The sequence below is a fragment of the Panulirus ornatus genome, chromosome 22, assembly GCF_036320965.1.
Source record: "Panulirus ornatus isolate Po-2019 chromosome 22, ASM3632096v1, whole genome shotgun sequence".
Lineage (NCBI taxonomy): Eukaryota > Metazoa > Arthropoda > Malacostraca > Decapoda > Palinuridae > Panulirus > Panulirus ornatus.
The window spans coordinates 12,102,359-12,124,490 of NC_092245.1; the positions used below are offsets into that span (position 1 = coordinate 12,102,359).

The window sequence follows — 22,132 nt, forward strand, 5'->3', positions numbered from 1 at the left end:
TTGATTCTGACCAATGAAATTTATATTGTATAGAATTATTTCATATTGTATACAGTTCATTGTCAAATACCTTATTTATTAGTTTTTATTTATCATTTTCTATGTCTCTAAATGATGCTGAAAGATTTTAGAATAAAAAATAATTTTCAACTGGTGTGAGTTATGAAGCATACATTCTAATAATCTTATGGAGCTGTAATGACTGGGTAATTACACTTCATAATAAACAGTAAGTTCCCTCAGCACTAAGTCCTAACTCAGTTTTTCATAAAAATGTATCCATTCTAATTTTCAACTGGTATGAGTTATGAAGCATACATTCTAATAATCTTATGGAGCTGTAATGACTGGGTAATTAGACTTCATAATAAACAATAAATTCTCTCAGCACAAAGTCCTAACTCAGTTTTTCATAAAAATGTGTCTATTCAAATACTTTGTGTACATTTCTTCACTAGTCAATTACAGGTGTGTGTACATGATGTTGCCTAGTCTGTATGTAACTGATCTACCCCATCTGAACTGGGGATACAAAAGCAAGAATATTTTCCATACATTGCCTGTGTTTTGTAGAAGGCACCTCAGGTGCTGGAGTGGGGTGATGGCAATGCCCCCCTCTTCTTGTATTTCAATTTCTAAAATATTAGAACTGTAGGAGCAAAGTGAAGAGTGTTCATCATCCTTGAAGGCTCAGGCTTGGGTGTCTGAATGTGTGTGGACATAAACAAGATAAGAAGGAATAAGTCTGTGGAAACCTGGGCTTTCTAACTCTGAGTGAAACAAAGCTCAATGGTAAGGGGGAAGAATGGTTTCAGAATATCTCTGGGGTAAAGTCAGGGGCTAATGTGACAATGAGAGCTAAGGAAAGGCTAGCACTTATACTGAAGAAGATTTGGGAATGTGTGAAAAAGTGCAAGCAAGCCCCACATTGACCTGGGTAAAAATGAAAGTGGATTAAGGGAGATTGGAGATTAAACATGGTCATGCACGTGGCCATGAGAAGAAATACGAAGAGAAGTGAGTTTACGGTCAGCTAGTGTCTCAGCAGATCTGATGCAAGAGATTGGGTATTAGTAATAGGGTAATATGAAGGCAAAAATGGGTAACCTAGCAGTTGAGGGTATAAGTGGGGAAATGATGTGTTCAGTGATGTGAAGGGATATGGTCTGCTGACAAAAGGACTAGTGATTAGGAATACTTGGTTTCAAAAGAGGTACATACATAATTATGTGTGGAGTAAGAAAAAGATGGAAAGGGCATAATTGGATTACATATTAATAGATAAGTGAGCAAAAGAAAGACATTTGGATGTGAATGTCCCGATGGGAACAGCTCGAGGGATGTCTGCTTATCACCTTTTAGAGGCAAGGGTGAAGATTTGTAGACTTTTCGAAAAGTCTACACGGAAAACAGGCTGGTGCAAAGAGATTCCAGGAGAGGTTGAGTGAAGAATGGCAAAAGGTGGGAGTAAATGAAGCTAGGGAAGAGGGTAAGGAATGGGAAGTATTTAGGGAAAAAGTGCTAACATGAGAGAGAATTGTGCGACATGTGGATGGTGGAAGGAGGGTATGTGAAAAGGGATAAAAAGTGGTGCGATGACAAAGTTGCTTGTGAAAAAGAAACGAGAGGTGTATGGGAATTACTTAGAGGGAAGGCATGAGTGATTAAGAGATTTAGAGAAGAAATGGAAGGTGCAGAGGCTGGAAAAAAAGGGCAAATGAAGATTAGGTTAAGCAAGTATGTGCAAACTTCTGGAAGAATAAGAAAATCTTTTGGAAGGAGGTTTATAGTATAAAAAAAAGCCCAAGAGAACAAATGAGAACTCTTATGAAGGGGATAAATGGGAAAGTGGTAACAGGCAGAGATGAAGTGAGTACTCTGAAGGATTGTTAATTGTATTTGATGAGTGGGTGGCAGATGTTGGGTGTTTGGTTCATGGAGGTATGTAAAGTGAGAAAGTCATGGCAGGTGGTTCAGTGAAAAGAGAAGAGGTGATGAAAGCCTTATGTAAGATGAAATATGGCAAGGTGGCTTGAATTTCTTAAGAAAGGGGGTGACTGTTCTTGATTGGTTTGTTTAGATTTTCAGTGTATGCATGGATCATGGTAAGATGCCTGAGGATTGGCAGAATGCCTGTATAGTGCCATTGTATATAGGAAAGGGGAACAAAAGTGAGTAGTCAAATTACAGATTTAAAAATTTGTGGAGTATATCTGGCAAGTTGTGTAGGAGAGTGATGATTGAGAGGGTGCTGGCATGCACAAATTATCAGACAAGGAAGGAACAGCGTGACTTTAGGAGTAGCATTGGATGTGTGGATCAGGAATTCACTTTGAAGTGTTTGTGAAAAATGCTTAGAGAAACAGAAGGATTTCTATGAGACATTTATGCATTGGAAATCAGATAATAGGGTTGATGGAGATGCTTGTGGAAAGTGTTATGAATATATGGTTTGGGAGGAAAGCTATTAAAAGCAGTTAAGAGTTTTCATCAAGAGAGTATGGCACATGTGTGAGTAGGTAGAGTGGTTCCAGGTGAAGGTAAGTCTGCGACAGGAGTGTATATTGTCACCATGGTTGTTTAACCTCTTTATGAATGGAGTAATGAGGGAGGTGAATGCAAGGGTCTTGAGAGAGGGAAAGAGAAAGAGAGGCAGGTATGCAGTCTGTTGGGAATGGAGTGCCTGGAAGGTGGGTCATTTGTTGTTTGCTGATGACACAATGCTGGTGGAAGATTTAAGTGAGAAACTGCAGAAGCTGGAGATGGGCATCCTTGGAGGTGACTCATGTTTGTTGATGACATGGCACTGGTGGCAGATTCAAGTGAGAAACTGCAGTAGCTCATGTCTGAGTTTGGGAGACTGAGTAAAAGGAGCGAGTTGGAAGTAAATATGTATAAAGGCAAGTTCTTAGGTTTAGCGGTAAGGGGACAGGTTGGTTTGGGTGTGAGTTTGAGTGGAAAACACTTGAAGGAAGTGAAGTGGATTGGATAACTGGGAGTGGACATGGCACCGAGTGGATCTATGGGAGCAGAAGTGAATTATGAGGTAGTGAGGGAGATGGGGGTCCTGAGATGACTGAGGAGTGTGTGGGGGGAGAGGTCACTATCTGGGAGGATAAAGATGGGTGTCTTTGGAAGTATGGTTGTCCTGACAGTGTTATATGAATGTGGGGCATGGGCAACATATACTGTGAGGAAGGTAAAAAGAGTAGGAAGTGATAACATCAAAGAGAGGTGTGGTGATGAGCAGAGTACTGTTGAGAGAGCTGAAGTGGTTTGGACATATAGAGAGAATGAGTAAAGAGAGATTGACAGAGGAAATATTTGTCAGCAATGGAAGGGAAAAAAAGGGGGAGACTGTACTGGAGGTGGAAGGATGGAGTGAATGAATATGGATGCGAGTGCTTGGGACCTGAACATGCAGGATAAAATGAATTTAGAATGATGTAATGTCATTAAACTGAACGAGGGCATATGAATCAGGTGGGGGAAACCATAGAAGGATCTGAGACCTGGTTGTGAATAGAGAGCTGCATTTTCCAAGCATTACATATGACAGCCAGAGAATGTATATTAGCAAATGAGGCCATTTCTTCATCTGTTCCTGGCACTACCTCGCTAACACAGGAAACTGTGAATAAGTATGATAAAAAGATAGTGCACTTATTATACTTTCATATCTAAATTGCACTGAAATTAATGAGTCTGACTATGTCTGTAACTTAATAAAGGAAAGCAATGGAAAAGGCATTTTATTATTCTTTTACAAATAACATACATTAATCAGGACCCCAAATTTTAAAAGTACGGTCAAAGGAGCAAGTGGCAATAATACCATTCGTAGGTGAAACATCTACACTCATTACCTTCTGACCATGTCCTTCCAAAGCACGCATTGCCTGAAAAGACCCATGACACCAAAGACGAACTGAACCATCATATGAACACGTAACAATGTACTGACCCCCAATTCGGTCATAACGGGCACCAGTAACAATACTTGTGTGAGCAGGGATAGTATATATACATCGACGCTGCCTCACATCCCAAACTCTCGCAGAGTTATCTTCACTACCCGTCACCAAGTGATACCCATCTGGGGACCAGTCAATAGCCAACACAGGATTCTGGTGCCCACTTAGGAACATGACACATCTTCCTGTTCTAATATCCCACATACGTCCATATGCATCCATGCCACCAGTAGCGACCAAAGATCCATCACTCTGAAAAGTTAAGCAGTACACTGGCTTTGAATGACCTTCTTGGAAAAGAACCTCTTCCTGAATTTCTAAATCCCACAATCTCCAACTGTTATCATGTACACATGCACCAAGGAACCTTCCACTGGGATGAAAGCCAACCCTTGATACTCTTGCTTCAAGAGATGGAAGCTCCCCAAGTGGTTCCTCTCCATTTAGGCTCCATAGTTGCACACTTCCATCACGTCCACTTGATACTAAGTTTAGGGCTGTTGGCTCCATAGATAAAGTGGCACTTGGGTGCCATTCCACACAGTCTACATAACAATTGTGGCCACGAAGTGTTTGCTCCTCGACACAACCAGGCACTTTCCACAACTTGACAAGACCACTCCATGAGCTAGTAGCTAAAAGCTTCCCATTAGGACTAAAGCTACAGTAACATATTGGTCTTGTGTCAGCATTCTGACTACCAAGAAGACCAAATGATCTCAGTTTGTTCTGAACTTCTTGCCTCCTAGCAGTACGTGTTGCTTCTGGGACCTGGTTATCTAAATGTTCCTTTTTCAATCTTGCCCTAGCACGGGGAATTGAATAATTTGCAATAAACAGCCGTGCCTCTTTCAATGATTGAGGTCCCTCATGATACCAAGTCTCTTCTGGCCTTTGTTGATCCCGTTCTTGTGTATCTACTTCTTGCTGCCCAGCAACTGTCTTCCTTAGAGCATCTTCACCAAGTCTTGACAAAAGTTCTTTTAGGCGGTTTCTCCTGTCAGCAGGACCCTCACCAAACAAGCAAATTGGTTCACCCAGTTGTCTTAATTGTTGTTTTACCTGTTAGCAAAAATAGAGTATAAATAATGTTTACATCATACAGACACACATTTGCATAAATCAGCAACGAATGCTTCTTTCATACCTGTGTACCATTTCCCACCTTAATGAGGAAGCCTTAAGAACAGACAACCAAACCTCAGTGGAAGAATCCTCACTTGGATCCTTCCTTTGTTCTCTCTTTTAAAAGTAAATAATACAGGAAGGGAGGATTTTCAGCACTCTCCCCTCACTCGTGCCCCATAGTCACAGGATATAAGTGATTAATATTCTTCCTCATATCCCAGGGACAGGAACTTTTTTCTTTAAAGACTTGTTTACCATTGCCTGCATTAGCAAAGTAGTGCCATGAACAGACAAAGAAAGGGCCTAAGTTGGTCACATCCATTCTCAATTTGTCAAGTGTAATGCATCAAAACCACAGTCCCCTATCCACAACCAGGGCCCACAGACCTCACCGTGGTTTCCCCTGGCTGTTTCATATGTTGTTTCCGTACACTAAGAGCTTGCTGCACCTCAGTATACCACTTTACTCCAATTCCCCAACCCATGTATGCCTTTCATCCTCCTACATATTCAGGCCACGAACACTCAAAAACTTTATTCGTTCCATCTTTCCAGTTCCAATTTGGTCTTCCCTTCTCCTAATCCCCCCATTTCCAATGCAAATATCCACTCTGTCAACTTATCCTGACTCATTCATTCCATGTCAAAACCATTTTGGCACTCTCAACCATACTCTCCTTACACCCACATCTCTTTCTTATCCTATCATTTCTTACTCGATCAACCCTCCTCACTTAAAATTCCATCGTCAGGCATCTCATTTCCAACCCATTCACCCTATTTGTACAATCTCATCATAAGCTTTAGCCTCATATCCATTCTACATAATTGGGAATACTATATCATCACACATGCCCATTTTCACCTTACCAGGCAGCATCTTTCTCGCTACATATTTCACAATGCTGCCAGGATCTTCAACCCCTCACCCAGCCCATGACTTACCTTGTTTCCATGGTTCAATTCGCTGTCATGTCCACTCCTATTTCTCCAAGTTTTCTCATTCTGCTAACTAACCTGTCACTCTGCACTGCTAAATCTAATAACTTTCTTCTACTTACATTTATTTCTAACTTACTCCTTTCCTACACTCTCCTAAGCTCAGGCACTAAATTCCACAGTTTCTCAAATGAATCTACCACCAATGCCATGTCAAAAACAAATAACAATTGACTCATCCCTAATGGCCTGCATAACTGCCCCTACCTCTAAGACATTTGCATTTATCTTCCTCAACACTTTATCTGTAAACAAATTAAACAGCAAAGGTGACATCACATATCCCTGCTGGAGACCCACCTCTGTACCTACTCACACGTGCTTTATTCTCTTGATAAAAACTCCTCACTGCTTCTAATAGCTTTTCTCCCACATATAACATCTTCCACAAAGCATCTCTATCAGTCCTATCATATGCCTTAACTAGATCCATAAATGCCACATAGAATTTCTCACCCACAATCTTCAAAGCAAACACCAGATCTGTTCCAGCTTTTAGGATTCAAAAGTATTTTCTCCCCTATCTCAAGGGAGTTAGAAAAAAGCACAATCTAAGTAAACTGGGCAATGAGCTGGGAGGTTGACGAAAACAAGCTACAATTTCTTTCATAACCACGTAATATTTGGAAAATGACAGCTCATCCCTTTAGATTTCTAAAACATCTTTTAAAATAAGTTTCACTGAAATAATGAATTACTGTTGTTTGTCCTATTTAATAAACAATGTTTTTTTTTTTTTTTTTTTTTATACTTTGTCGCTGTCTCCCGCGTTTGCGAGGTAGCGCAAGGAAACAGACGAAAGAAATGGCCCAACCCCCCCCCCCATACACATGTACATACACACGTCCACACACGCAAATATACATACCTACACAGCTTTCCATGGTTTACCCCAGACGCTTCACATGCCTTGCTTCAATCCACTGACAGCACGTCAACCCCTGTATACCACATGACTCCAATTCACTCTATTTCTTGCCCTCCTTTCACCCTCCTGCATGTTCAGGCCCCGATCACACAAAATCTTTTTCACTCCATCTTTCCACCTCCAATTTGGTCTCCCTCTTCTCCTCGTTCCCTCCACCTCCGACACATATATCCTCTTGGTCAATCTCTCCTCACTCATTCTCTCCATGTGCCCAAACCATTTCAAAACACCCTCTTCTGCTCTCTCAACCACGCTCTTTTTATTTCCACACATCTCTCTTACCCTTACGTTACTTACTCGATCAAACCACCTCACACCACACATTGTCCTCAAACATCTCATTTCCAGCACATCCATCCTCCTGCGCACATCTCTATCCATAGCCCACGCCTCGCAACCATACAGCATTGTTGGAACCACTATTCCCTCAAACATACCCATTTTTGCTTTCCGAGATAATGTTCTCGACTTCCACACATTTTTCAAGGCTCCCAAAATTTTCGCCCCCTCCCCCACCCTATGATCCACTTCCGCTTCCATGGTTCCATCCGCTGACAGATCCACTCCCAGATATCTAAAACACTTCACTTCCTCCAGTTTTTCTCCATTCAAACTCACCTCCCAATTGACTTGACCCTCACCCCTACTGTACCTAATAACCTTGCTCTTATTCACATTTACTCTCAACTTTCTTCTTCCACACACTTTACCAAACTCAGTCACCAGCTTCTGCAGTTTCTCACATGAATCAGCCATCAGCGCTGTATCATCAGCGAACAACAATTGACTCACTTCCCAAGCTCTCTCATCCCCAACAGACTTCATACTTGCCCCTCTTTCCAGGACTCTTGCATTTACCTCCTTTACAACCCCATCCATAAACAAATTAAACAACCATGGAGACATCACACACCCCTGCCGCAAACCTACATTCACTGAGAACCAATCACTTTCCTCTCTTCCTACACGTACACATGCCTTACATCCTCGATAAAAACTTTTCACTGCTTCTAACAACTTGCCTCCCACACCATATATTCTTAATACCTTCCACAGAGCATCTCTATCAACTCTATCATATGCCTTCTCCAGATCCATAAATGCTACATACAAATCCATTTGCTTTTCTAAGCATTTCTCACATACATTCTTCAAAGCAAACACCTGATCCACACATCCTCTACCACTTCTGAAACCGCACTGCTCTTCCCCAATCTGATGCTCTGTACATGCCTTCACCCTCTCAATCAATACCCTCCCATATAATTTACCAGGAATACTCAACACACTTATACCTCTGTAATTTGAGCACTCACTCTTATCCCCTTTGCCTTTGTACAATGGCACTATGCACGCATTCCGCCAATCCTCAGGCACCTCACCATGAGTCATACATACATTAAATAACCTTACCAACCAGTCAACAATACAGTCACCCCCTTTCTTAATAAATTCCACTGCAATACCATCCAAACCTGCTGCCTTGCCGGCTTTCATCTTCCGCAAAGCTTTTACTACCTCTTCTCTGTTTACCAAATCATTTTCCCTAACCCTCTCACTTTGCACACCACCTCGACCAAAACACCCTATATCTGCCACCCTGTCATCAGACACATTCAACAAACCTTCAAAATACTCATTCCATCTCCTTCTCACATCACCGCTACTTGTTATCACCTCCCCATTTACGCCCTTCACTGAAGTTCCCATTTGCTCCCTTGTCTTACGCACCCTATTTACCTCCTTCCAGAACATCTTTTTATTCTCCCTAAAATTTACTGATAGTCTCTCACCCCAACTCTCATTTGCCCTTTTTTTCACCTCTTGCACCTTTCTCTTGACCTCCTGTCTCTTTCTTTTATACTTCTCCCACTCAATTGCATTTTTTCCCTGCAAAAATCGTCCAAATGCCTCTCTCTTCTCTTTCACTAATACTCTTACTTCTTCATCCCACCACTCACTACCCTTTCTAAACAGCCCACCTCCCACTCTTCTCATGCCACAAGCATCTTTTGCGCAATCCATCACTGATTCCCTAAATACATCCCATTCCTCCCCGACTCCCCTTACTTCCATTGTTCTCACCTTTTTCCATTCTGTACACAGTCTCTCCTGGTACTTCCCCACACAGGTCTCCTTCCCAAGCTCACTTACTCTCACCACCTTCTTCACCCCAACATTCACTCCTCTTTTCTGAAAACCCATACTAATCTTCACCTTAGCCTCCACAAGATAATGATCAGACATCCCTCCAGTTGCACCTCTCAGCACATTAACATCCAAAAGTCTCTCTTTCGCACGCCTGTCAATTAACACGTAATCCAATAACGCTCTCTGGCCATCTCTCCTACTTACATAAGTATACTTATGTATATCTCGCTTTTTAAACCAGGTATTCCCAATCATCAGTCCTTTTTCAGCACATAAACAATGTATATAGAAATACAAGAAATGATAAGTTCCAACCATACCAAATCAATCACACTACAACTGCTATAGTTCGAATTCCATGAAACCCAAGGATAGCAATACTTTTGTGCTAACTACATGATCTAATATATTCAGAAGGTTACATGTATCTGCCTAATATACATCTGATGTGTATAATTCATCAGTAACAATACTCACCTCACTATCATCTGTTGTAACATGAATCATTCTAGCTCTCCGCTTCCGCTCAAACTCCTCCAATAATGCCTTTTTCTCATCCAACATCTCTGGTTCATCCAATTCCATGTACTCATTGCTGATGTGAATATTTGTTGCGGCTACTGGACTTCCTGGAGAATCTGGCGGGGAGTCCCCTCTTGCTATAGCATTGTCTAGGGGTGCATACCACTGACGTTCACCAGCCCCTCCACCACCCATTGCCACTGGGGAGTCTTCACCATCAGACATTGCAAGGAGATATTGTCAGACTGATGTAAGTGTGAATTTATTTTCTCAAGAATTGATATCCAGAAATTTCCTCTTCATTCCAAAGAACAATGTACTACAGCTTCAATTTTCCACTTCTCAGTTATAATACCAATTATAGTGCGCCTGTATGGAGAGAGAAGTGTTCAGTGAAAATATTTTTTGTAAATCTTCATTAAGAGAAATTAATTTCACTGAAAATATTTTCTGTAATCTTCATCTAGTATGAGAAATAAAAATCAATGATCTTTAAGTTCTTATATATCATACATGCTTCTCAACAATTCATACAAGGACTTTTAGGCCAGGAGTGAGTCCTCTTGAAGAGGATATGAGGCTGAACATAGGACAAACAACTTAGATCGGGTAACAATTTAGAGTTAACATAATTTGGAAGTCAATGTATGTAAAATGATAGCCAAGTGTTACCATACTGGATAATATACAGAATAATTAATATAAATTCCTGGACAACTTGCATAAGACTACAAAATACAATTTCCATGTAACAAACATAAAATATACATGCATCAAAATGTAAGTGTTCCACGGATCATGAAGGTCTTAGAGGTTGTTAACAGAAGCACTCCAGACAGAAGCCATACGTGTACTAATGAAACACAAAAAGAAGTGTTTGAAAAAGAGGGACAAAGAGTCATCAGTCAGAAATAAAATATTTCTAGTGATACTGTTTATAAGTATCTAAATAAAGATCCTCAGACTACTGGCAATAAAGATAAGAAGGGACATATATGAATGAGAGTACTATGAATAAAAGGAAACTATTTGGTTACATCACCATCTCTGGGTTTTCAAAAAAAAAAAAAGTCACAAGGAAAATGGGGGCTAAATGTAATGATCTCCAAACACAAAACAAAACCTTATTTCACCAACCTAACCTGACCCAATAAATCCCATGAGCAATTCTCAGAAGCAATGAGATAAATCAAAATAACACAGCAACAATATTTTTTCACTGGATTGAAACAAAGAATCTGGTAGTGAGCCAATTCATACTTCATACTTGAGAAAAATTTCTCCAATAACTCAACGACAAATGATATTCCATATATGTGACACCCTGCCTATGGAAGATAGTGAGCATCCCATTTTAAAATGGTTCACATGCAGATGTAGGGATATTAATCAGAGTTCAATTACTGAGTCCTCAGAGGGTGATTCCTTAAAAGGCCATATAGTTTCTGTTTGAGTGGCCAGTAATCAAAATATACTGGCTGTCATTTGTAACATATCAGAGCCTGGATCTTTTATCCGGGGCTAAAGTTAAGGGTGCAGATGTGATCAGATTTCATGGTCAATTTAGCATGAACAATGGTTGGCTGGTTGTTTGACATTCAGGCCTATCAACTGCCAAGAGTCATTCACGATGCCAGTGTTAAGTAACATCATCCCACCGAATAATCTTTAAAACCATTTTCCAATGTTGAGAAAAAAATCTGAGACCATGCACAATCTCACTGTGCAAGCTACCCTTGGTATACAATGGCCTGGCTTGCTCACTAAAAATTATCCTCATGTGACTGTCCTACTATCCTTTGGGTGCCAGCGGCACTTCAGCCTCTGTTCTCTACATCAGTTCTACAAGATTGATCTACTAACAAATCTAACTTAAACGCTCGAGATGAAATCCCAGAATGACAAAAGGTTAGTTTTGATAAATATCTACATCAAATAGTACCTAGGCCTTTCTCTGCAAGGTCCTCTCCAAACTCAAACGTTTCTCTGACAAAACTTGTCTTGCTTTATTACAGTGTTATGTGGATTTACGAAAAACCTTAATATATTCATATAGAAAGAAAGTAATCCTAGATATTGATAAAAATTTTAAAATAGAATCTAAGTGAAAATCATATATTACCTTTGATTTCATAGTAATGTAGACAGCGAATAAAATACATACATACTAACCCCAATACAACACGATTCTAAAGGTATCAACACAAGCGCTCGGATTGGACGATTACTTAAAACAAATGTTATTATTAACTCCGTAGTGAATTATTCCAAGTATTTATTCATACATTTATTTATCATTTATTTATAATTACCGTTGAAATAATTTCTACAAAAGTCCTGGTGTCGCAAAGGAACTACTTAAAGGTTTCTGCAGCTCAATTGTGCCCTACTTCCAGTAACAGGGAAATGTAGACTCCTATGGAGTGAGTTTTTTGACAAAACTCGTCACTCACTTTTTACTTTCCGACTGTGACTAAATATGAATAAAAGCATGGTTTTTATGCTTTGAAGAACAGAGGAACGGGTTAGTTGAGGTGTGAGATTGAATGTAGAAATTTTGAAGGAAGTGAAGTGTTTAAGATATCTGGTTGAGGAGACGTTTCTGAAAGTAGAAATTTTGAAGGAAGTGAAGTGTTTAAGATATCCGGTTGAGGAGACGTTTCTGAAAGCACTGAACAACAGATATATACTGAAAATAGATATATACGAAGATGTAGTAGTCTCAGCGATGTTATACGATGCTTGGTGATATATATGATGTACAGAGGAGGGTGGATGCGTTGAAAATGAAATGTTTAAGGATTATATATGGTATGAAGTGCTTTGGCTGAGTATTAAAAGGGTAAGAGAGAAGTGAAGTAGAGAAGAATGTGAAGGAGAACAGGGTCTCTGACAGAGGGGTGCTTGGGGTTCATCGTTCCAGGGACCGGGGATCCAAAAAGGGCCCCGATATTTCCTAGGATCTTAGAAAATGTTTGTATATAGTGAAGACTATCATTCTATCCCTCTCTCATCTTCCATGCCCTTTATGGCGTTAGAGCTCTTGGCATAAAACCGTGGTGGATAAAAACAGGATGACTGATAAAGGGAAAGAAACCCAAGAGAAACTTTGCACCCCCTGACAAAATTCCTCTCAGGGTCCTGGATGAAAGAACTAAAGCGAGTGCTGAAATGTTTGGGACAAGTTGAGAGAGTGAGGAGAGGTAGACAAAGATGTTACATATGTCAGGGGTGGAAGGGACAAGAAGAGAGAGACTTAGTGAAAAATGGAAGGCTGGAGTAAAAACAGTACTGAGTTCTTTCGCCTGAATATGCAGTGGGGTGAATGGCGTGCACAGGATAGTTAACTTAAGGGGCTGGTATACAAAGAGCGACGTGCTGTTGTGGAATCAATCACGGTATATGAAGCAGCCGGGGAAACCAGGAAAATGTCACTGGAGTTTAGAAGGCTGTCGTTTCGGTACATTAGATAAAGTAGCCAGAGAATGGACGCGAGTACTTTTAAGTACTTTTATTTGTACTTTACAAACTGTAACAAGTATTAAGTGTATATAAATCACTATTCAAATAATTGATAGAAACTCTTAAAACTAGTAACCTTACCATTTAACTATCATCATTAATTAGTTTTATTATTTAACTATCAGTATTAATTAGTTTTATAATCCTTCAACATCATGTTTTTAATACGTTTAAAACTGATCAGATCGTTAGTTTTCATTAATTAGTTTACAGTTGTAAGTTTATTGGGGTCTGTTCAAAATAATTCGATATCATGGCATCTCACATATAAACTGGTTGCATCTTGTTAGATAACAGAAGTCGTTTATCATGGCATCTCACATATAAACTGGTTGCATCTTGTTAGATAACAGAAGTCGTTTATCATGGCATCTCACATATAAACTGGTTGCATCTTGTTAGATAACAGAAGTCGTTTATTGCTTTGTCTCAACCATATATTAGTGTTTGAGGAACTAGTCTAAACATAACCTGAATTAAATGTTCACCGCTGCTTGTAGACCTAGTACCTTCTACAGGGTACTGCGTACAACTGTGTCTTCAGTATTTGGTCGTGGGGCCTTTCATGATAAGGTGACATCCAAGATAAGAGGAACTCTGACTACTCAACTAGCAACCAATAGGCAAGTCATGCATGCTCCGCTCATTTTACGCAGACCTTACAGCAATCAGAAGTTAGATAGTACGTAATTTATCAGTATAGCTTACACATCGAAACTAGATTTGGTTACAGATTGACCTATTTTACCTTTTTAAGACGAGTGCTTGGAGAAAACATGGCAAGTGCCATGGTTTAGGTGATGCTGGTACCCCAGAGGACACTGCCATCAACACGGCAGCCGAACCCCCACAGGACGAAGAGTGACGTAATGACTGACCACGGCGTCCCACAAAACTGTTAGAAATAAGTTTAGACATCTGCTAACCTTCACACAACCTCTAAATTCACTTACAACCACAACCTTATTCAGAACCTGCCTCTAAAAGAAGAGCTTTTTCAACCTCCAAAACCTACATTTTTCGTCAATCTCCTTATCGTTGACTGTTATTCAGTAATAAAACTTTCATTTCTTTATATGATTGTGGATCACTTGCAGCTATTGTAAAGAGTGATATAAAGAAGTCTTCTACAACATCAGCCTTAGCACTCACTATCATTAATCTGTTTTAATTGTCATGTTGTAAGTCTGGTACTGATAACTTTGATCTCATTTTTGACTTTACATACTGTATACCCAAAATTGCTTAGGATTTCCTGAACATTTCACTGTAGCTGGAATGTATAAGTCCTGTTAATATATTTCTGTTTACTGCCTGCCAAAAGGCAAAATATATGGCCATTAATGCTTGTAGTGGCACTCCATGCATTGCTACCCTTTGCTACAGCCTTTGTTTTCTAATACCTTGGTAAATGTATGTGGTGATACAAAGGACGGCTGTATAAGATCTGGACCCTCACCTAATGTAATACCTTGTGAAGCTGTGACTCTCTTGCAGGTTAATCAATAAAAGTGATAAAACCCTCAGTAATATGTTGATGATAAAAGCATCTCCAGAATACAAAATGCTTGTGACAAATGCACTTCAAATACCATGCAATTCACCCATGCCTAAAAACGGTATCGTACACTTAACATAGGAGATGTTAAAGTGTAATAGTAGACATAAAATAGTTTTATGTAATTGGTTTTGTAAAACTATGCTCTAGTTGATTTTAATAGAATTATGGAAATATTTTTATTGATTATTTGAGAATATCCCACATAATGTACCTCATGTATTAGGACTGTACTAGTAAACATGTAGAAATATGCTGCCAAGAATTTCTGGAAATAATTCATCTCTGGTTTATATAATCAGATTATTCTTTGAAACTAATTTAAAACTTGCTACACTTTCCAGAAGTACTAATTGTCTTTATGGGCACAGCATTATTTCACAAAGAATTCTTTGGATTAAGACCATTGGCATGACCACAAACCTCCCAGATATAGCATGTTGAGAAATCTTATTAATAAGTGCTGAAGAAGGAAGGATTTTTCAGATTTAAGGCTTGTTGAAATGTAATCCTAGATTTGAAATATGAATATGAATGCCACCATGTACTGTCAAAGAGTATGTGAATATTTATGCTTTGTTTTTAGATGTATGTATTATATAAAGTATTCCCCTTTTTCAGTTTTTCATATTTTCCTATTTAAAGTGTCATGTATTTCAGAGAAGAATCAGAACAAAAAAGTAGGATGTCTGGGGAAGAAACTGATGGTGCTCATGTTCTAGTGGATGCTCTTGTTCAGCAAGGTGTTAGATATATGTTTGGAGTAAGTATGCAGTATTTTCAGTTGAATGCAAGGTTTCACATTTTAAACTTTTTGTCACTTTCGTCTTTTGTAAGCTCAGTAAAAACCTTTTTGAATTGTCAAATAAACTACCTCTTGATTTTCTGAAATTAAATTAAAACACATATGCATCATCTCTGATATTCTATATTATGAAAATCATGGTATAGTAACTGCTTTACTAATTGTTTATAGGGTCAAATTAGAAAAGTGGAAGTATTTCTGATAGTTTCAAGGCCAGAAATTATTGACCAATATTCTTTGTATTTGCTTTTCAAGAATATGAAAGTCTAGAAAAACTAGAAGATATGAGTTATATACATAAGTTTACAGTGGCACAAAACATGTATATTTATATAAGCTATAAATCTTCAATACTTTGTGGCATATAAGATGTACTCTGATTTTAGAATGAAATATTCTGCAAAAAATCATTCAGTTCATACATTTGATAGTTGCTCTTACAATCCGCACATAAAAATCATTAGTTTAGCATGCTGTTACAAAGAGATGTAGTGCCTGCAAAATCACAGATGCCTCTTGCTGATCACTGATACTCTCCTACCTGGTAAGATCAACTGGGATGGGCCCATTTTTGCTGTGTAATAATAGCTATGATTTACATGACCTTGATTTGTACAACATTGTCTTGGAACACATCCGTCATGTTCAGCAAGTTTAAGATGTATGTTGTATTTGATACATGGATGATATTTCTGCCTACCTGCAACCTGAAACAAAGTCTCCTGTGAGGGGTAACCTTTGGCATATAATATGCAGGGTAACTATTGGAAAGACTTTGTGAAAAAGATTGCATCTTATATACCATATTTCCATGGATCATCATTCACTGGAGTTTTTTATAGGATATACTGTACTGATAATGGTCTCGGTATGCACATGGATAAGGAAGCTCTTTTTTGTCCTACAAGATGAATTTGGTCTATTTTATTCATTATAGATAGTGGGAATTCCTGTTGTCGAAATAGCAGTGGCAGCTCAGCAAGCAGGTATTAAGTACATTGGGATGCGTAATGAACAAGCTGCATGCTATGCTGCCCAAGCTATAGGTAAGCTGTATTATAAGAAAGTAATTTTGCATTAATTTGTACTAATAGAAGTTACTTGCATGGTATAAGAAAACTATTAAATGTGTGACATATATTTTTGCATTAATTTGTACTAATAGAAGTCACTTATATGGTATAAGAAAACTATTAAATGTGTGTGTGATATATATTTTATTCTAGATTGTAACATTTTATTACTCTTAATTAAACAACTTTCTCGAATAACACAGTATTAAAACAATTCGTTCCTTTTTATTTTCCATAGCTATCTATATGCAGGTGGATCTGCATCAAGAATGTGTATGCCACTATGACTGATTTGTTCATGAGGAGGGAGATAAATGCTAGGACCTTTGAGCAAGGGTGGATCTTCGGTATGCTTGGGGTAGAGGGGCCTAGGAGGGTAGACATTTGTTTGCAGAGAGCATGGTTATGGTGGCAGACTTCAAAGTGAAACTCCAGAAGCTCATTTCATAGTTTGGGAGAGAGAGTGTGAGATTTAATGTGAACAAAAGTCAGGTTGCTTGATACAGTGCTGGGGGTAGAGGGTTTGATACTGATTAGTTTTAGTGAGTTTGAACAGGGAGGACGTGGAGGAAGAGGAATGTTTTAGATACCTAAGAGTGGACATTGGCAGTGGATAAAACCATCGAGGCTGAAATAAGTCGTAGGATGGAAAATGGGGTGAAAGTCATGGGTGATTTGAGGAATGTGTGGAAGAAGTTATTGTCATTAAGGGCAAAGATGGATGTGTTTGAAGATTTAGTTGTCTTGACAGTGTTGCATGGATGTGAGTCTTAGGCCTTAAAAGCACAGGAAAGGAGGGCGGATGTGTTGGAAATGAAATGCCTAAGGATGATACTTGGCTTCATATGGATTGATCATACAAAAAATGACAGTCAGAGACAGGCTTAGTAGTAAGTGTTGTTAGACTGAGAGGCCACAACCAGGATGTGCTGAAATGGTTTGGGCATATGGAGTGTGAATAAAGAAAACTAACAGAGAGGATACAGTATGTACTTACGTCAGAAGTCAAGCGAGAAAGGGGAGGAAAGAATTGAGAAGGAAATTGAAGCATGGAGCAAAGGAGGCCTTAGAGTATCAGGGCCTGAACATTCAGGAGGGTGACAAGCATATAATAGATACAGCGAATTGGATCAGTGCTAACTTTTGATGGGGGAGGAACATGCTGCCAATGGCCAGATGAAATGGTGAAGAAAAACCATGGATTAGTTTGTTGGATTTGGCAGTGAATGGGGGCTCTGGTTTTGATGCATTAGACATGGCATCTAGAGATTAGATGCATATGAGTGAGGCCAATTTTCTTTTGTTTCTAATGCTACCTCACTGAAATAAGAAATGGCTGTCATGTATTAAAAAAAAGGGTAGAATGTGTAACATGATTTTCAGTAATTATTTCAACACAGGTTACTTGACGGGAATGCCTGGGGTGTGTTTGGTTGTGTCAGGTCCAGGACTTCTCCACACAATTGGTGGTTTGGCAAATGCTCAGACAAACTGCTGGCCATTGTTGGTGGTTGGTGGCTCAAGTGACCAAGAGCAAGAAGGCCTAGGGGCCTTTCAGGAGTGTCCACAGGTTGGTTTTGATTACTTCATCCTTTTTTGGATTACTATTAAATACAAAGGAATGCAAACAGCAGCAGGCCACCAAGTCCTTTTGATGCTGTTTGTGATAATAGAAGCTTGGTGTGGAGAGAACAGAAAAGTAAATGATTCCAATGGGAAGTGTGAAATCACTCTAGGAAAAAACATTAAAGCATTCAGTGTGATATAGGTGTATGTAGAACAAAATCACACCCAGAAAAAGACCAAAATTGTCATATGCTTACATTAACAGGGAGCATCACTGTTGCCAGACAAGGCCCTCCCCATTTACTCAGCATCCTCCCACACTGACATAGAGAAAAATGAACTATTTTTTGGGTATTTTCTTCAATAACTTGTTAAATAGACATTCTGTAGATAAAAAGTATATTTAGATGTTTACTTCACTGGGAGCCTCATTTCAGATAACCTATGCAGCTTAAGGGTTACTTGGCCTTGTTTTAGAATTTCAAATGCAGGTTGTAACTCTTTAATCGTGCAACCTTGGGACCTGGCCATTCCTGGACCACAGAAAATGCCAGAAAACAGAAATTGACCCCAAAGTCATACACAGTTGACAGTCTGATCTCATAGTACTCACACACAGTCTAAACAGAATTCCCTTTATCTGATTTTTCAATAACTTCATCTTCTCAAGCATAAATAATGATTTATGCTTATGCTTATTAGCTCTAGAACCATCTTCTGCAGCTCTTGGTCTCTTGGACGACATACGTAAGGGCTAAAATACAGTTGAAAATATATTAAGAGGACTGTTGATGAGCTCAACTGCAGTGTAAACAGATTTTGTTGCCGTAGTGCTGCTAACAATGCCACCCAAGTGGCAGATCCACAAACTAATAACTAATGGTGGCAGATTCAAAACATGCCAGACCATGGGAGTGGCCAGATTAGGAAGTTGCAACCTGTATAACTAAAAATGGCCCATCTGTGGAAGAAAACTTTTTGGGAAACTATCATCTCAAAATGTATCCTGTAAGAGGGTTCAAGAAAAATTGTAATATATGATAATCAGGTATTTAAAAAGAAAATTTGTCTCTTTCATCGGAAACTTTCACTTTGCAACAGCTTTTTGTATAACTAATTGCTTTTCCCACTATAACAAGGTACCTTCTGGAATAGATGAACAGAAGCCTCATTTGCACATATCCATGCTCTAACTGTTATGTATAATGTACAATTATACCTCAACTTATATTTCAGTGTGAGACACTTCACACTTGAGAATTCAGATACTTTGTGGACTTCTAACATGTACACTTTGTAATTGGGACAGATTTGAAAAAAAAAGTATTGTTTCTATGTTTTTAATGTATAGAATAATCTTTTGTAAATGGACTGTAGGTGTTTTCCTTTTTTTTTATACTTATACATTTTCTCCAGTAGTTGGGAATTGCTAGGAACAAATGAAGAAAAAGTACTTACCTGCTCACATCCACTCTCTAGCCGTCATGTTTAATGCAGCAAAATCAGAGCTCCCTTTTCTGTAGTCAAAGCCACACAGACTTTTCTGTGGTTTCCATTGACCTCTTCACATACCCTGATTCCACATACTGACAGTACATTGCCCCATGAATACCACATCACTTCATTTCACTCAAACTGTGCACACCTTATATCCTCCTATGTGTTCAGGACCTGAAAACTCAAAAGTATCATTCGCTCCTTCCTTCCATCTCATCTTCAGTCATTCCATGTCTCCATGAACCAATCTGGGGAAAATGTTCCATATGTGGTTGTCCAAGGAATAGTGCTATTTTAATACTCTTTATGATAATATCAAAAATTGACAGCAAAGTAAAGAGGGCATTGTAAGGAGCTTTGTCCCTGAGTTTGTAATTAAGTTCATAATACAGTAATATGCCAACTCCATGGGTTTATGTGCTTCACAACATTTCATTGTTTAAATGGGCTATGCCTAGATTATTTTAGCTTATCTCTTGGTATCCGTTAAGAGTCCATTATGCTTTGGTTGCTTTAAATATTGCTTAAAGTTATAAAAATATTTTAGGCTTATAGGCTTTTAATCTAGTTTGGTCATTTACCTTCCTCTTTCTCTTTGAGACATGGTACTATTAGAAATATTCCTTATTGCCTTTTAATAGGTTGAGTCATGTCGCATCTATTGCAAATACTCAGCCCGACCTCCAAGAATTGATACTATACCATACCACGTGGCAAAAGCTATTAAGTGCACAATTTATGGACGACCCGGTGCTGCATACCTGGATTTACCTGGAAATCTCATAGCTGAGAGAGTAGATGAGTCACTGATTTTTCAGCATCCCAAGTAAGATATTGGAACACCACTGTGTGTTAATTTTTATTATTTGATTGATTAATTTTTAAGAATTTCTTCAGATATAAAATATAACATGATTCTCATAGCTAAAAGTTGAGGGTATGATACAGACACAGCTGAAACGGAGTTGGAAAGACCATGATTGTAGTGTTTTTGGTCAGAAAGAATACAAGTATTGACATTGGGTAAGGTAAAAGAGTGCAGTGTTAGAGGCTGCTATAGAGGTTTGTTGAAATAAAAGTATAAATTGTGATAGAAAATTTCAGTGTGGCAGAATTACTATAAAGGAATTTGGTTGAAGTGAAAAAGAGAGCTTGAAAGAAGTTGATTCTTTCAGAGGGTTATAATGAAAGTGTAAAGATAAAGTCTTGAGATGAAAAGTTAAGATGTTTGTGTAAATGAAAGAAAATGAAATGAGAAATATTAGAGAAGAGTGAATTGAAATAAGAATAACAAGCCATTTTGGATGGAGGTAAATGTATACAAAGTTGTTTTTTTTATGGAGCAAGAGTATCAGAGAAGTTTGGGAAACTGCTTCAGATTTGTAACAGTTAATGAAAGTATTGTAAAGAAATAAAGTAGTTGGTTAGAGAGATGAGGGTTGTTGCTAAAACAAGATGAGAGGTAAAGAGAAAGCAGCTCACACACTCATATATAATATTTCTTTTTCATTATACTTTAACGCTGTCTCCCGCATTAGCGAGGTAGCGCATGGAAACAGACAAAAGAATGGCCCATCCCACCCACATCACATGTATATACATAAACGCCCACACACGCACATATACATACCTATACATTTCAACGTATACATACACAGACATATACACACATGTACATATTCATACATGCTGCCTTCATCCATTCCCACTGCCACCCAGCCACCCATGAAATGACACCCCCCTCCCCTGCGTGCATGCAAGGTAGCGCTAGGAAAAAACAACAAAGGCCACATTCATTCATGCTCAGCCTCTAGCTGTCATGTGTAATGCACTGAAACCGCAGCTCCCTTTCCACATCCAGGCCCCACAAAACTTTCCATGGTTTACCCCAGACGCTTCACATGCCCTGGTTCAATCCATTAACAACACGTCAACCACGGTAGAACACATTGTTCCAATTCACTCTATTCCTTGCACTCCTTTCACCCTCCTGTATGTTCAGGCCCCAATCGCTCAAAATCTTTTTCACTCCATCCTTCCACCTCCAATTTGGTCTCCTACTTCTCCTCGTTCCCTCCACCTCTCACGCATATATCTTCTTTGTCTATACATATATATTCATGGCACTGCCTTGCCTCACAGGAAACAGCATACTTTATCTCCATTTCCTGTGTCAGCTAGGTAGCACTAGAAAACAGACAAAGAATGGCCCATCCACTCATATACACATATATATACATAAACACTCAAATACATACATATACATATCAACATATACACATATACATATGTACAAATTCATATTTGCTTGCCCTAATCCATTCCTAGGGCCACACCGCCCCACAGAAAACAGCCTCACTACCCTATACTTCAACGAGGTAGCGCCAGGAAAACAGACAAAAAAGGCCA

General features: G+C 38.9%; 2 protein-coding genes across 14 annotated transcripts in view; one reads left to right on the forward strand and one right to left on the reverse strand.

Annotated features, from left to right (window-relative positions):
* U4-U6-60K (U4-U6 small nuclear riboprotein factor 60K) lies at window positions 1-14,102 on the reverse strand. Of its 3 annotated transcripts, none has more exons than XM_071676125.1 (3): window positions 11,645-11,718; window positions 9,658-10,071; window positions 1-5,036 (listed from the first exon to the last, which is right to left on the reverse strand). In XM_071676125.1, the coding sequence occupies exons 2-3, from the start codon at window positions 9,925-9,927 to the stop codon at window positions 3,780-3,782; spliced, it is 1,527 nt and encodes a 508-aa protein (XP_071532226.1). In that variant the 5' UTR covers window positions 9,928-10,071; window positions 11,645-11,718; the 3' UTR covers window positions 1-3,779. The 3 variants fall into 3 exon arrangements, with proteins under 3 accessions (XP_071532226.1, XP_071532227.1, XP_071532228.1); XM_071676126.1 differs by lacking the exon at window positions 11,645-11,718 and adding an exon at window positions 13,973-14,102 and having other exon boundaries at window positions 3,736-5,036; XM_071676127.1 differs by lacking the exon at window positions 11,645-11,718 and adding an exon at window positions 11,825-11,935 and having other exon boundaries at window positions 3,736-5,036.
* LOC139756546 (2-hydroxyacyl-CoA lyase 1-like) overlaps window positions 11,911-22,132 on the forward strand; it is a 20,736-nt gene continuing 10,514 nt past the window's right edge. The window contains exons 1-6 of one of the 11 annotated variants that reach the window (XM_071676117.1): window positions 11,911-11,941; window positions 13,743-13,847; window positions 15,443-15,545; window positions 16,525-16,633; window positions 18,061-18,230; window positions 20,365-20,549. In XM_071676117.1, the coding sequence (XP_071532218.1) occupies window positions 11,940-11,941; window positions 13,743-13,847; window positions 15,443-15,545; window positions 16,525-16,633; window positions 18,061-18,230; window positions 20,365-20,549 (674 nt within the window). In that variant the 5' untranslated portion in view covers window positions 11,911-11,939. Of the gene's footprint in view, window positions 12,126-12,402; window positions 12,514-12,584; window positions 13,848-13,981; window positions 14,122-14,141; window positions 14,406-15,442; window positions 15,546-16,524; window positions 16,634-18,060; window positions 18,231-20,364; window positions 20,550-22,132 lie in introns of those variants that run through there. The other 10 variants (XM_071676119.1, XM_071676116.1, XM_071676114.1 and 7 more) reach the window with 10 other exon arrangements.

Bases quoted from the DNA above. Each gene is read 5' to 3' on its own strand.
- U4-U6-60K (XM_071676125.1), bottom strand. From the start codon at position 9,927: ATGTCTGATGGTGAAGACTCCCCAGTGGCAATGGGTGGTGGAGGGGCT. The intron at 5,037-9,657 runs GTGAGTATTGTT...TTTTGCTAACAG, and splicing joins TTACAACAGATGATAGTGAG to GTAAAACAACAATTAAGACA.